The following is a 13,308-nucleotide window of genomic DNA, read 5'->3' on the forward strand; positions in this document are numbered from 1 at the left end:
AGGGCAGAGGCTCAGTCGGAGACCCCAGGCTCAGTCGGAGGGCAGAGGCTCAGTCGGAGGGCACAGGCTCAGTCGGAGACCCCAGGCTCAGTCGGAGGGCAGAGGCTCAGTCGGAGACCCCAGGCTCAGTCGGAGACCCCAGGCTCAGTCGGAGGGCAGAGGCTCAGTCGGAGACCCCAGGCTCAGTCGGAGACCCCAGGCTCAGTCGGAGGGCAGAGGCTCAGTCGGAGACCCCAGGCTCAGTCGGAGACCCCAGGCTCAGTCGGAGGGCAGAGGCTCAGTCGGAGACCCCAGGCTCAGTCGGAGACCCCAGGCTCAGTCGGAGACCCGAGGCTCAGTCGGAGACCCCAGGCTCAGTCGGAGACCCCAGGCTCAGTCGGAGACCCCAGGCTCAGTCGGAGGGCAGAGGCTCAGTCGGAGACCCCAGGCTCAGTCGGAGGGCAGAGGCTCAGTCGGAGACCCCAGGCTCAGTCGGAGACCCAAGGCTCAGTCGGAGGGCCCAGGCTCAGTCGGGGTAATACACATCATTTCAAAGCAGCTTTACAGAAAGTGCATGAGTCCACATTACAATCTAGAGTGTTCTGTTATCAGAAGTGACTGTCTTAGTTATGCATTTCAGAAATTAAGGTTATTTTCGTAACGAAAACTGAAACTAAGACTAAAACTATTGGTCAAAAAACATTTTCGTAAACTGAAATAAAATAGAAATAGACGACGCTCTAAAAACGCGGCACTCAAGTTAAAATAAGTTCAACTTTTAAAAGATGCATATCGAGACCTTGAGCTTTTTCGCCACTGTGCCCGCGTCTTTCTGTGTGAACCAGCCCTAAGAAGCAGAAAGGCCCATATAAGTATTTCCACCTCATGCACATACAGCTGTACCTTAATTCCAGGTATAAGATCACCATCTCATGTGAAACTAGCCTAAACAAGATAGGCCTATACCACACATATTAGACAAGATACCACACTGAGCAGAAAACGGAAACAACAAATAGCATGTCTAGAGCCCAGAAATAGAGTATATTTGTCAGAGTAGAAGTATACTAAATGTCTGGTCTGAAGAGAACATTTGAATATGTGTATAACTATGAGTATATGATTTTAAACGATGCAATAGACAAAAAGCATAAATGGATCAATACAAGAATAATGTTTGAAAGGATTAATCATTGAAATAACCTTAAAGAATAATCATACGCATACACCACGTTTAACAAGATTTCATTTTTAATATTATTATATAATTTTTACTTTTTAGTTGCATTTGTTCGGTTCTTTGTTCATCCTCAAACAATTATTTTATTTTTATTATCAAGAGGTTTTCACAAGAGTTAACTGTAAACTGCAAACATTAAACTTTGCTGAAATTAAATGTCTTTAACTGGAAGTGTTCTGTTAACTCTGCTAAACTATAATTACTAAAACTAAAACTGAAACTAAATACATAAAAACTAAAAAGAAATGTGTTCACAAAATAAAAACTAAACTAAAACTAACAAAACCATTAATGAAACTAACTAAAACTAAACTGAACTTTATAGGAAATTTGAAAATGATATTAAAATAAAAACTAATTTTAAAATGCAAAACTATAATAACCTTGATACAAAATCACAGTTAGCTAAAAATGTATTAATTTAAACTATGTAATAATTTAATGCAGAAACAACGAGCTCATTGAAGTAATGAATACTTGTTTGTTAACAAATAATTACATTAAGAAAATATAGCATTGGTGCTATGTTTTGTGATCGCTTTTAGTGAGAAAATCATCATGAAAGAGACCATTAGCTGTTATATAACCGGTTGTCGTTTACTGCCTGCGTCATTTATAAAGGTGCGTTTACACCTTCAGTCTCCGCCCACAGTTTCAGGAGGACACTCCATACCTTTAAGCGGAGTTTTCTTTTCATTCTTCCTTTACTCACTGCTTCAAAACAGTGTGGCGACTTTTTAATGGTTTATTTGTTTTGTTTTGTTAGCGTTAGCTGTCGAGATTTATGCTGTCTCCATTAAGTATCCCCGCACAGGCGCGCGCACGGGGTTAAACAGAAACTCTCGAGACCTGAGGGAAGATGGCAGTAACTAAGAGTTTGGTCTTCATTACATGTCTCTGTTTTGCTCGAGGTAAGTCCACAGCTCTTTATACTTGGAGATGAAGTAAAACAGACTATTCCCCTGTGATCCAGGTGCAATGACCTGTGCGGGAAACAGAAACTTCTGGGCAGGTCGAAACATACAGACATTCGCGGAAATGCTTCTTTAATCAGTCGTTGTTTAAAGAGTTCTGGAACGGGTTATGAAGTATTTTATAGCATTTAAGGAATAGTTGAAGCCAGACTAAAAAGATTATAAGTCGAACGTGTGTAAACTTTGGTGAATCTCTCTTTGAATGCAGGACTTTCACTGAACTTTGGACTGAAGCTGTTCTGTGATCTTGAACTGAAACACAAAACCTTTATTTGATAAGATTAGGCTAGAGATTTATACCAAAATGGGATTTGTTGTTTGTTTACAATTTTTTTTTTTTTTTTTTTTTTTTTTTTTTTTTTTTTGAGCCAATAACTTGCAGGCTGGTAACTTGATTTAATGAAACATCCAGAACAAGGTCATATTTCATATCAAAATCAAAGGAATAAAGTCATTGTATTTAGCATAAAGACAATTAAATGTCAGGCTCTAGACTTTAATGTAGTTTATATGCATAACTGTATTATTTATAATTGAAGTATCTGTTGTTTTAATTGTTTATTTAACATATGAAGAGTTCAGATGCAAAAGCCTCTAAATGCCATCTGAAATTTTCATATAGAATGATAATTTTTATCAAGCTCGTATATTCAAGTTCAGTACTTTCACTTAAATGATAATTAATAGGTAATCTTCATTGCCATTTAAGTGGAATTATTGAATTTAAATATACGAGCTTGATAAAAATTATCATTCTATAAGAAAATTTCAGATGGTATTTAGAGGCTTTTGCATCTGAACTCTTCATATACAAATGTATTACAGTATATTTACTGTTAATATAGTAAATATTACTGTATTGCAGTAATGACAATCTGTCATTAAATATCGAAACATGTAAACACATTATGGCAATGAGAATGTTGGGGGAATATCTTGGAAAACTGGTGCATTTAAACATTTATTAAAAATTAAATATGGTACATTGCAAAAAATAAAATATGCTAAATTGTCTCATAGCAGAATATTATGTCCTGTAATTGTCTTTTGATTTCAGTGTAAAATATGACCCAGGTTTATTTTTGTGAGATTCTCCCATTGAAACGAAGAACCTTCACTAATAGTGTCTCTTTCATCTCCAATAGATTTTGTTTTCTGTGATGACTATGAAGAAATTGGAAAATACATCACACTTACTCCAAGCATCCGTGGAAAGCCTACAAAAATAGTGTGGAAACACAATGGGAACATGGTTCTGTTGTATGACGGGAGTGAGGTGGTGGAGTACGGCTCGTTCGCTCAACGTTTAGTGCTTGATTTCGAAACAGGACAGCTCACAATAAGAAAACTAACCAGCCAAGACAGCGGACAATATAAGTCTGAAATTGAAATCAATGGGAAAGTTCAGACCTCCAGTCATCCCGTGACAGTTTTGGGTAATGTATCTATCTATCTATCTATCTATTACCTTACAGTCTGTAGTGTCAAACTACAAGGCTCTTCTGCTTGGTGAAATTCAATATTTTAGACTAATGTATATCAGTTGTAGCAAATTTTGTTAAAAGGGAAAAATGTATATTTAATCATAACTCCTTATAATTAATTATTAATATTGAATTAATTAAAATTACAATCAATTCATCTGTTTGTCCAGCGAACACTCAGTATTGTTCGTCTGTCAACTCTCAGAAAGGATATTTTTCATGGCCACAGAACAATAACGCTGTATAGCATGTAGCTGTGATCGCATCGTTAAATTGACGCTGATTTAAAAGCAGAGACTAGAATCAAAACTTACATGAATGTGCACAAAGGTTTTATTTAACTACATCAAAAACACATAACTAATCTAAACAAACACATACACACAATCACGCATACATGGGAAATGAAAAACGTGAGATTGAATGAAACCGGGTACAGAACCCAGGGGAATGAAGCGATCAAAAGAGTCATCTAACCATCTGAAGGAACCATCAGCTTCTTACTTCAACAAGAGGTCTACCGCTTATACTAAACCTCTGTATAGTTAGATAAATGTAGGATACATGCAGTGCCTTAGCTGTTGAATGAGCGTCCGGTTGCAGCCTCAGGAGAAAGTCTTGATGGCTCAGTAAATCAATGGAGTTGAAGTTACAATCAGTTTCTTCTTTGTTGAATGAAGAAATGAACACTTGCGGTGTTAGTTTAACTCTGTTATGGTCAATGAAGTTACACATGGCTTGATTATTTACTCATGAATAATACAATGTTTGCCAAGCCTCCCTGTAACTCAAACAGTAGAGCATTGGCGCTTGTAACACCAAGGTCATGGGTTTGATTCCAGGGAAAGCAAGAACTGATAAGAATGTAAATGTGTACCTTGAAATGCAATGTAATTCGCTTTGGATAAAAGCGTCTGCCAAATGCATAAATGTAAATGTACCCATACATATACAAAAATATTTAAAACAGAGAAAGTGACATTAACACTGTTATTGATTAATAATCAATAATCTTGATTATTAACTAGAACAGTTTGAGTTATTGATTAGTAATCTCAAAATGAGCAAATATCCACTGATTACCACTAATGCCTCTCTGCTTTTGGGTCTTAGATGTTCTGCCAGAGCCTCAGGTGACCTGTGAACCGGATGAGACTTCAAATGTTAAAAAACTGTTGTGTTCGGGCAAATCCCGAACTCAGCTGAGCTATGAATGGAGAGGGCCGAATATAAAGGATCAGTCGGGACCAGAGCTTCTAGTTGAAGAACAGGAGGAAAACCGTGACTCGGTCTATACCTGCACTGTGAAGAATCAAGCTAACAGCAAGAGCACAGACTTCACTCTGGAAGACTGCCACACAGGTTCAACACAACTGTTGTAGATGCCTTGAGACTCTGATGCAGATGCTGTATGTTTACACTGTGTCTTTTGTGTGCAGGCGGAGCAGGGGCTGCTGTTTTTGTTCCAGTCTTAATAGTAGCAATACTTCTCATCATCTTTCCGCTTATTCTACTGGGAATATTCTTATACAGACGTAAAAAAAAGTGTAAGTGCCATGAAAAAGTATTCAACAATTTACTCTCAAAATACATCTTAATTTGACACCCATGTCTCACAAAGATTATATTACAAAGATTAACATGTTTTTTGTGTGTCTTGCACATGGATGAGCAGCAAGGCAGCCTGGCAAGAAAACACCAGACCCTGAACATGGTAAGATCAGGGTTTGTACAGGGCTTGGAAAATGTTTGATTTTTAACTCTTATGCTTTCAAGGTTTGAGATGTGCTTCAATTTTGAATATTTGACATGATTTGGCATCTTGTGTGACTTGTAAGAAAAACAATACAAATGTTGCTCTTTCTACAAAACAAAAGTTTGCAAGTTATATAATTTTGCATAATATGCTTTAGCCAAACATCCATATTAAAATAACATCATTTATCTCAAATAGTCTTATATAAATATAAATAGTAGTTCTTTTATTAAGATTTTTCTTTTTCTTTTTAATTGCTCTAGTTAGCAATTTCTTGATGACGGTCTGTCCAGGAAGCCTGGCTTCCCTCAAAATCTCATCAGAAATGTATTTTGTCTATGTATAATTAATCTCTCTATTTATTAAATATTCGTATGCATTTGATATGTATGTGAACGTAAGTTAAATCATATCGTGATTTCATGGCTTCAGTTGATGTTTATGGGAGATAGTTAAGCCATTGATCTCAAAGGGGCGAAGTCAAAGATATAAAGCTCCAAGCTTGGGATTCACTAAATGATATTTGCCTATAATTTGCATACAATGTCCTGCCTTATCTATTTGAGTATTGGATGAGCTCCTAAATATGCAGGACTTTGCAAACTTGTTAGTTCTTGTAATTTATAAGCACTGCCATAAATTCACTTGTATAGACATTTAATAGAGCATAAGTGTATCATTTGATCATTTTGTAATCAATAATGTTTTCTATTAATTTAGGTAGCCTGTTGAGAAACGAGCCAACGGATGTCTATCCAGGTAACAATTACTATTTAGTATTATTATTATCAGTAGACATGCTGACATGATATTTACAGTGGTGGCTGTTGCTCGTGTTGCTGGATAACACTATAAACTCACTCTCAGCTCTCACTGAGAATGAATGACGCTTGAATCTGCTGTTAATGTCTAATGCTTTGTTTCAGGTTCGTCTGAAGCCACACTCCCTAGTCACACCAGACTTCCCCCTCAAAAACCATCTATTGTTGATAAGAAATGGCATCAGGACAATGGAGCAGAGAGTTCAGGTGAAACTGATGAAGGACAAACACTTCTGAAGGAAACAAAAAAATTGCAGGAACAAAATCTAAAACAGAGTCCACAATCTGCTGTGTCAGAAACAAACCAAGAGGACACCGGAAATGAAAATGAAGGAGAACTAGACAGAAATGAGAAGAACAGCAAACATGCAGTTGAAGCAGAAGAAAACACTTACAGCGAACCTGATGAAACTGAGAAGGAGAGACATAAACAGAGACAAGAAGAAGAAGAGGAGAAAGAGAGAAGTCAGAAACAGGAGAGCGGAGATGAAGAGAAGTTTCCTGAGCATCAGAACAAGAGAGAAGAGCAGAAACCTGAAGATCACAGTGAGGATAATCAGACACCAGGAGAGAAAGAAGAGACGGAAGACGGAGGAGACACAGGTAAAACACTGATTATATGTTTGTCTGGAGAAACAGAACATGATTCTGAAATAAACATCTCATCTGGATATAAACTACCATTTTTATTACTTTTGTAATGTTTTTAAATTGATATAGAAGGAGTTTTAATGGTTTGTTCACCCGATTTATTGAGTCATTTTCTGTTAAAAAGATAAATCACTCCAAAAACAAATGGATCTTTTTCTCATCCTCATGTCAGCAATATGATGGATATCAGTGTAACACAAAATGAGAATTTCAAGCATTTTCACGCAGATTTTTTCAAGCTCCACAAACTACATTAGAAAGCATAATAAAAGTTTCATTCATGTAGCTTGTGCACTATGTTCCTATCCATAAGTATTTATGTAATAACTTATAACATACAGACCTAAATGTTATTCACTGAAAGTTTTCCCACCACAACTCTCAAATCACACCAGATGTCAGGTTGTCTGACGTCTTGCATCAAGAGCTGTCGTATTTAATGGAGCGCATTAATGGAGCAGTTTAATCTTCAGTCTGTTCGTCACACAAGGCTTAAGGAGATTGGGAATATAACACATGAGATGTATGGACTACTTTTATGGTACTTTCATGGTGATTTGATTGTGTTTTTGTCCGTTTTGATATTGGTCACTATGAACTGTTGAATAAATAAGAGTTATGTGAAGATTTCAAAAATACTCCTTTTGTATTCCACTGAAAAACTAAGGGTTTAAAGCAGACCTCAATATCAGAAGCATTAACCTATCGTCAGGTGGAGGAAACACAATTACTGATTACATTTTTGTTCAATTTTGAAATCATAGAGACTGTGAGTCCACAATCTGCTGTGACAGAAAGAATGGATACAGAAAATGAAGTCGAACAACAACACAAAAATGAGAAGAAGAGCCAAAGTGACAAAGGTGAACAATCAGTTGAGCAGCAGAACGAGAGCATGAGAAATCAGAAGACCAAAGATACGGCTAATAGTGAGGATTACATGAGACCAGGAGAGAAAGAAGAGAGAAGTGAAGAGGAAAACCAGGACGGGATAGACAGAGCAAACACAGGTAAAATGCAGATGATGTGTTTGTCTGGAGAAACAAAACCTTGCAGACAAATCACTGGAGTCTGAAATAAACATCTGGGGCCGTATTCACAAAGAATTTTAAGGCTAAAAGTAGCTCCTAACTGGCGAATTTAGGAGCAACTCCTAAAAATAATGGGCGTGTCACTCGTAACTTTAGGACTCCTAATTTTTTTGACTAAGAGTAATTCACGAAGCATTATAGCCCTAAAAGTAGCACCTAAGTCTGGGACAGCTTAAAAGAAGTCGAGAGGACTCCTAACTCACTAAGACCTATTCACAAACCGCTTTTTGTGGCATTTCACGCTGCGGTGTTTTGAAATGCGTATGCGGCGCTACAGGAGCTTCCAATCGCGAGGGAACAATTCTGCATTGTAGGCATAACTAGGGATGCAATAACGCCACCAACAACAACCAAAACTAGGCTACTCATTGCATGTAAACTAATTGTAACGTTTCATTGTGAATCAAATTAAAATGTTCTTCTCTTTGCAAACGTAGGCAGAGGCATATAGTGACAGATTAATTCAATAATGTTGCAAAGATATTGCATCAATCCATATGTTTCATTAGGCTACTAGGCTATTTGTTTTGCCTTACTCTTTATTCATTTAGGCTATTTATTCAGTTATTCATCATCTTCCGTCCTTCGCACTACTTGTGTAGCGCACGCATTCTCAGACCTGTCACCTGTCACTCATCATCGTAGGGGCGGGGTTTGGAATCATTCCCGCGTTACAATCATCAGCCAATCAAGGTGGTCACTTCAGTCAAGCTCGTGCATGAGTAATGACGTCATCCATAGCAACGAAGACTCACTCTTAGTTTAGGAGTTGTCACTTTTCTTTACTAAGAGTAGGTCTGAAAGGCGTTGTGAATAACTTTTAAGAGAAAACTCCTAGCTAAAATCTTTTAGTGCGATTTAGGAGTACTCCTGGTGGTAAGATAAAATGCTTTGTGAATACGGCCCCTGATCTGATGTGTTTCTGCTTATTTCAGCAGAAGCTCTCGATCATCCCGCCGTGGATCAGCTGTTGGACGATGAAGCTCTCAGTTCTCCGGCGGGTTAGTTTCTGCCTTTTCTTCTGACCTGACTTTAACTGTGTACTTATTCTCTACACATCCAGTCCAGATTCAGGAGATTGATATTGTCATTTATTAGTCATTTGAACAAAGTGTTTGAATGAGTGGATGACGTTTCTTATCTTGTTCAATTTAGTTACAGATTCACCAGCTAACCTGGAGAAGAAACCTATAAACAGCAGCGACTCGTCTTCGAATCAAACTGACCGAAGTAATTACACAGAACAAGACAAAGAAGAAGACAGAAAACGTCCTGGACTGGAACAAATGACAGAAGAAATCAGTCCTGATCCAGAGACCCAAAGCTGCAAACAAACTGATTCAGACACTATAATAAACAGTGTGTCTCAGCGGCTGGGACACGACGATGAGTTGAGTAGACGAGATGAAGAAGTGCAAACAAAAAATCTAAAACAGAGTCCACAATCTGCTGTGTCAGAAACAAACCAAGAGGACACCGGAAATGAAAATGAAGGAGATCTAGACAGAAATGAGAAGAACAGCAAACATGCAGTTGAAGAAGAAGAAAACACTTACAGCGAACCTGATGAAGCTGAGAAGGAGAGACATAAACAGAGACAAGAAGAAGAGGAGAAAGAGAGAAGTCAGAAACAGGAGAGCGGAGATGAAGAGAAGTTTCCTGAGCATCAGAACGAGAGAGAAGAGCAGAAACCTGAAGATCACAGTGAGGATAATCAGACACCAGGAGAGAAAGAAGAGACGGAAGACGGACGAGACACAGGTAAAACACTGATTATATGTTTGTCTGGAGAAACAGAACATGATTCTGAAATAAACATCTCATCTGGATATAAACTACCATTTTATTACTTTTGTAATGTATTTAAATTTACATAGAAGGAGTTTTAATGGTTTGTTCACCTGATTTATTGAGTCATTTTCTGTTAAAAAGATGAATCACACCAAAAACAAATGGATCTTTTTCTCATCCTCATGTCAGCAATATGATGGATATCAGTGTAACACAAAATGAGAATTTCAAGCATTTTCACACAGATTTTTTCAAGCTCCACAAACTACATTAGAAAGCATAATAAAAGTTTCATTCATGTAGCTTGTGCACTATGTTCCTGTCCATAAGTATTTATGTAATAACTTATAACATACAGACCTAAATGTTATTCACTGAAAGTTTTCCCACCACAACTCTCAAATCACACCAGATGTCAGGTTGTCTGATGTATATAACACTGAATATAACACATGAGATGTATGGACTAATTTTATGGTACTTTCATGGTGATTTGATTGTGTTTTTGTCCGTTTTGATATTGGTCACTATGAACTGTTGAATAAATAAGAGTTATGTGAAGATTTCAAAAATACTCCTTTTGTATTCCACTGAAAAACTAAGGGTTTAAAGCAGACCTCAATATCAGAAGCATTAACCTATCGTCAGGTGGAGGACACACAATTACTAATTACATTTTTGTTCAATTTTGAAATCATAGAGACTGTGAGTCCACAATCTGCTGTGACAGAAAGAATGGATACAGAAAATGAAGCAGAACAACAACACAAAAATGAGAAGAAGAGCCAAAGTGACAAAGGTGAAGAATCAGTTGAGCAGCAGAACGAGAGCATGAGAAATCAGAAGACCAAAGATACGGCTAATAGTGAGGATTACATGAGACCAGGAGAGAAAGAAGAGAGAAGTGAAGAGGAAAACCAGGATGGGATAGACAGAGCAAACACAGGTAAAATGCAGATGATGTGTTTGTCTGGAGAAACAAAACCTGGCAGACAAATCACTGGAGTCTGAAATAAACATCTGATCTGATCTGTGTTTCTGCTTATTTCAGCGGAAGCTCGCGATCATCCCGCCGTGGATCAGCTGTTGGACGATGAAGCTCTCAGTTCTCCGGCGGGTTAGTTTCTGCCTTTTCTTCTGACCTGACTTTAACTGTGTACTTATTCTCTACACATCCAGTCCAGATTCAGGAGATTGATATTGTCATTTATTAGTCATTTGAACAAAGTGTTTGAATGAGTGGATGACGTTTCTTATCTTGTTCAATTTAGTTACAGATTCACCAGCTAACCTGGAGAAGAAACCTATAAACAGCAGCGACTCGTCTTCGAATCAAACTGACCGAAGTAATTACACAGAACAAGACAAAGAAGAAGACAGAAAACGTCCTGGACTGGAACAAATGACAGAAGAAATCAGTCCTGATCCAGAGCTACATGAGGAACAAAGCTGCACTAATGCTGACAAACAAGACAAGCAAACTGATTCAAACAGTGTGTCTCAGCGGCGGCTCGACGATGGGTTGAGTAGACAAGATGAAGAAGTGCCAAATAAATCAAAGATGACAGAAAGCTTTAAACTGACTCATAATAATACAAAGGTTGTGCAAAATGAAGGAGAAACTGAAGTGCAAACTCAACCAGAAGATAGTGGCAATAGTGGACATGAGGGAGGAAATGATCCACCGCAAATGAGTCGACACGTCAAAAATGAACAAGACTGTGGTGTAAATGTCTCTGATTCAGACTAGATAACCAGTGACATGCCTGTGCCAGAGGACAAGAAACAACATGCAGTGAAGGACAGTCATCGTTCAGAGCTGGATCTGAGCACACAGACAGTATCTGGTGGAAGAACAGATGGTGAGATCAGCAACGAGGGAGGTGAGGTTTTGTCAGCTGTGAAAGATGAACAGACACACACTGGTGACCTAGAGCCGTGTGGAGGGAGTAGTGAGAGTTGTGAGAAGGAAAACACTGGAGGAACATCAGAAATAACACAAGATAATGAAGGAGATGATGGACACGTTCTACAGCCGGTGAAAACGGATAGGAAGCCTGTGTGTGAACAAGATGTAGAGAAGGAACAGGCCAAATACTCCGGCATCAAAGTGTGCCATCTGAATAAAAACTGTGGCTGTCAATATTGTACATTAGTTTAGTACAGTGGCAAGAATACATTAGTGAACGCTTTAAAACTATATATCTGTGTTTCCAATGACTTTATCCAGCCTGCCGTGTCCATGCTCACTCAATATCATACATCTTTGAAAAGTACCGTACAGCTGTTTGTGTGTTAGTTTAGTCAATATTGTTTATGTTATATAGATTATATTTGTCCATAATTGTAGCCTAGCAGAAGATCAAACCACATTTTATGAGTAATCAGTGCAGAAGACTGTAGTTTTTGCCATGCAAACTTGTGTTTAGCACCAGTATGTGCACTGCAAGCCTGTGGTTGACAGAAGCATATGAGAAAAGTGGAAAGGTATTTTAAAGAAATGTAATAGATGTATATGCCTGCGAGTGTTTTATAACGGATGCTCATGAAGAAGTGGGTTGGGGCAGTCTGGAACTGTTCACTTCTGATGTCGACCCACCTTCAGAATCATGCGTTTTGAATGATGAATTTTTCTTTTGTATTTTGCTGTGTTTAGTAATTCTGAATGGATCCGTATAAATGCAGTCAGGTCAAAGCGGCGGGTTAGGGATCTTTTGGCGTCTCCCTGTGGATCTGTTTGGCAGGTTGTAAAGTGTCTGCTTTGTATCTGTCTTATATATTGTTTTAAAAAGTTATAATTGATAGCTATAGCTGTATTATAATAGCTTCAATTTACAAAGTTTGTTTGCAAAAATAATTCTGAAGTTTTAAATCTATCTTGAATTTATTTTGTTTAAAAAATAACATGCAGTAGAAGAGTAATAACACTAGGAAACAAATTATATATATATATCTCTGCAGCAAAGAGAAGTGTTTGTTTTTAAACCTTTTATATATATATATATATATAAAAGGTTTAAAAACAAACACTTCTCTTTGCTGCAGAAGTACAGTATAGGGAAATGTCATCTTAAGGGATCTTGCAGGATCGATTTGGAGAAAAAGGTTGAGAGCCACTGGTTTGTTGTTTGGAGTGTGAATAATAAGGCCCTATTTTATTATTTTTCTTACACAAATTTAACAAACCAAAATGTCTGTGATTGTTTCATTTAATTAAAAACATTCTAAATATTAAATCTTTTCTTGGCTGATTTCTAGCGATATGATAAAAGTTTCCCTTAAAATAGGACTTGCAGGACTGGTACTTTTTAAAATTGTGTTTGTATATGTGTATGTCCAGATGCTTATTTGTTCACATGTTTCCCAGTGATTCAGAGAAAGAAAGTCATGCATGTATGACATGAGGGTGAGTAAATGATGACAGAATCTTCTTTTTTGGGGTGAACTCCCTTAAAAAGTGTGAATGATTGTTGTTTAAATTATTAAATTACATTTAAAACAAATTGTGAACATCTTGAAAT

At 37.5% G+C, this 13,308-nt stretch overlaps 1 protein-coding gene across 5 annotated transcripts; it reads left to right on the forward strand.

Moving 5' to 3' along the window:
* The first annotated feature begins 1,863 nt into the window (after nucleotides 1-1,863).
* Nucleotides 1,864-13,021, forward strand: LOC307164175 (uncharacterized protein). Of its 5 annotated transcripts, XM_079880641.1 has the most exons (14): nucleotides 1,864-2,130; nucleotides 3,339-3,629; nucleotides 4,791-5,039; nucleotides 5,117-5,224; nucleotides 5,353-5,391; nucleotides 6,154-6,192; nucleotides 6,360-6,461; nucleotides 6,552-6,857; nucleotides 7,670-7,915; nucleotides 8,932-8,997; nucleotides 9,152-9,757; nucleotides 10,488-10,733; nucleotides 10,839-10,904; nucleotides 11,059-13,021. In XM_079880641.1, exons 1-14 carry the CDS (start codon nucleotides 2,079-2,081, stop codon nucleotides 11,535-11,537), a joined length of 2,895 nt encoding a protein of 964 aa, XP_079736767.1. In that variant the 5' UTR covers nucleotides 1,864-2,078; the 3' UTR covers nucleotides 11,538-13,021. The 5 variants fall into 5 exon arrangements, with proteins under 5 accessions (XP_079736767.1, XP_079736765.1, XP_079736766.1 ...); XM_079880639.1 differs by having other exon boundaries at nucleotides 6,360-6,857; XM_079880640.1 differs by having other exon boundaries at nucleotides 6,360-6,857; nucleotides 8,935-8,997.
* Nucleotides 13,022-13,308: the final 287 nt, after the last annotated feature.

Source organism: Squalius cephalus (genome assembly GCF_949319135.1).
Source record: "Squalius cephalus genome assembly, chromosome: 9".
NCBI lineage: Eukaryota > Metazoa > Chordata > Actinopteri > Cypriniformes > Leuciscidae > Squalius > Squalius cephalus.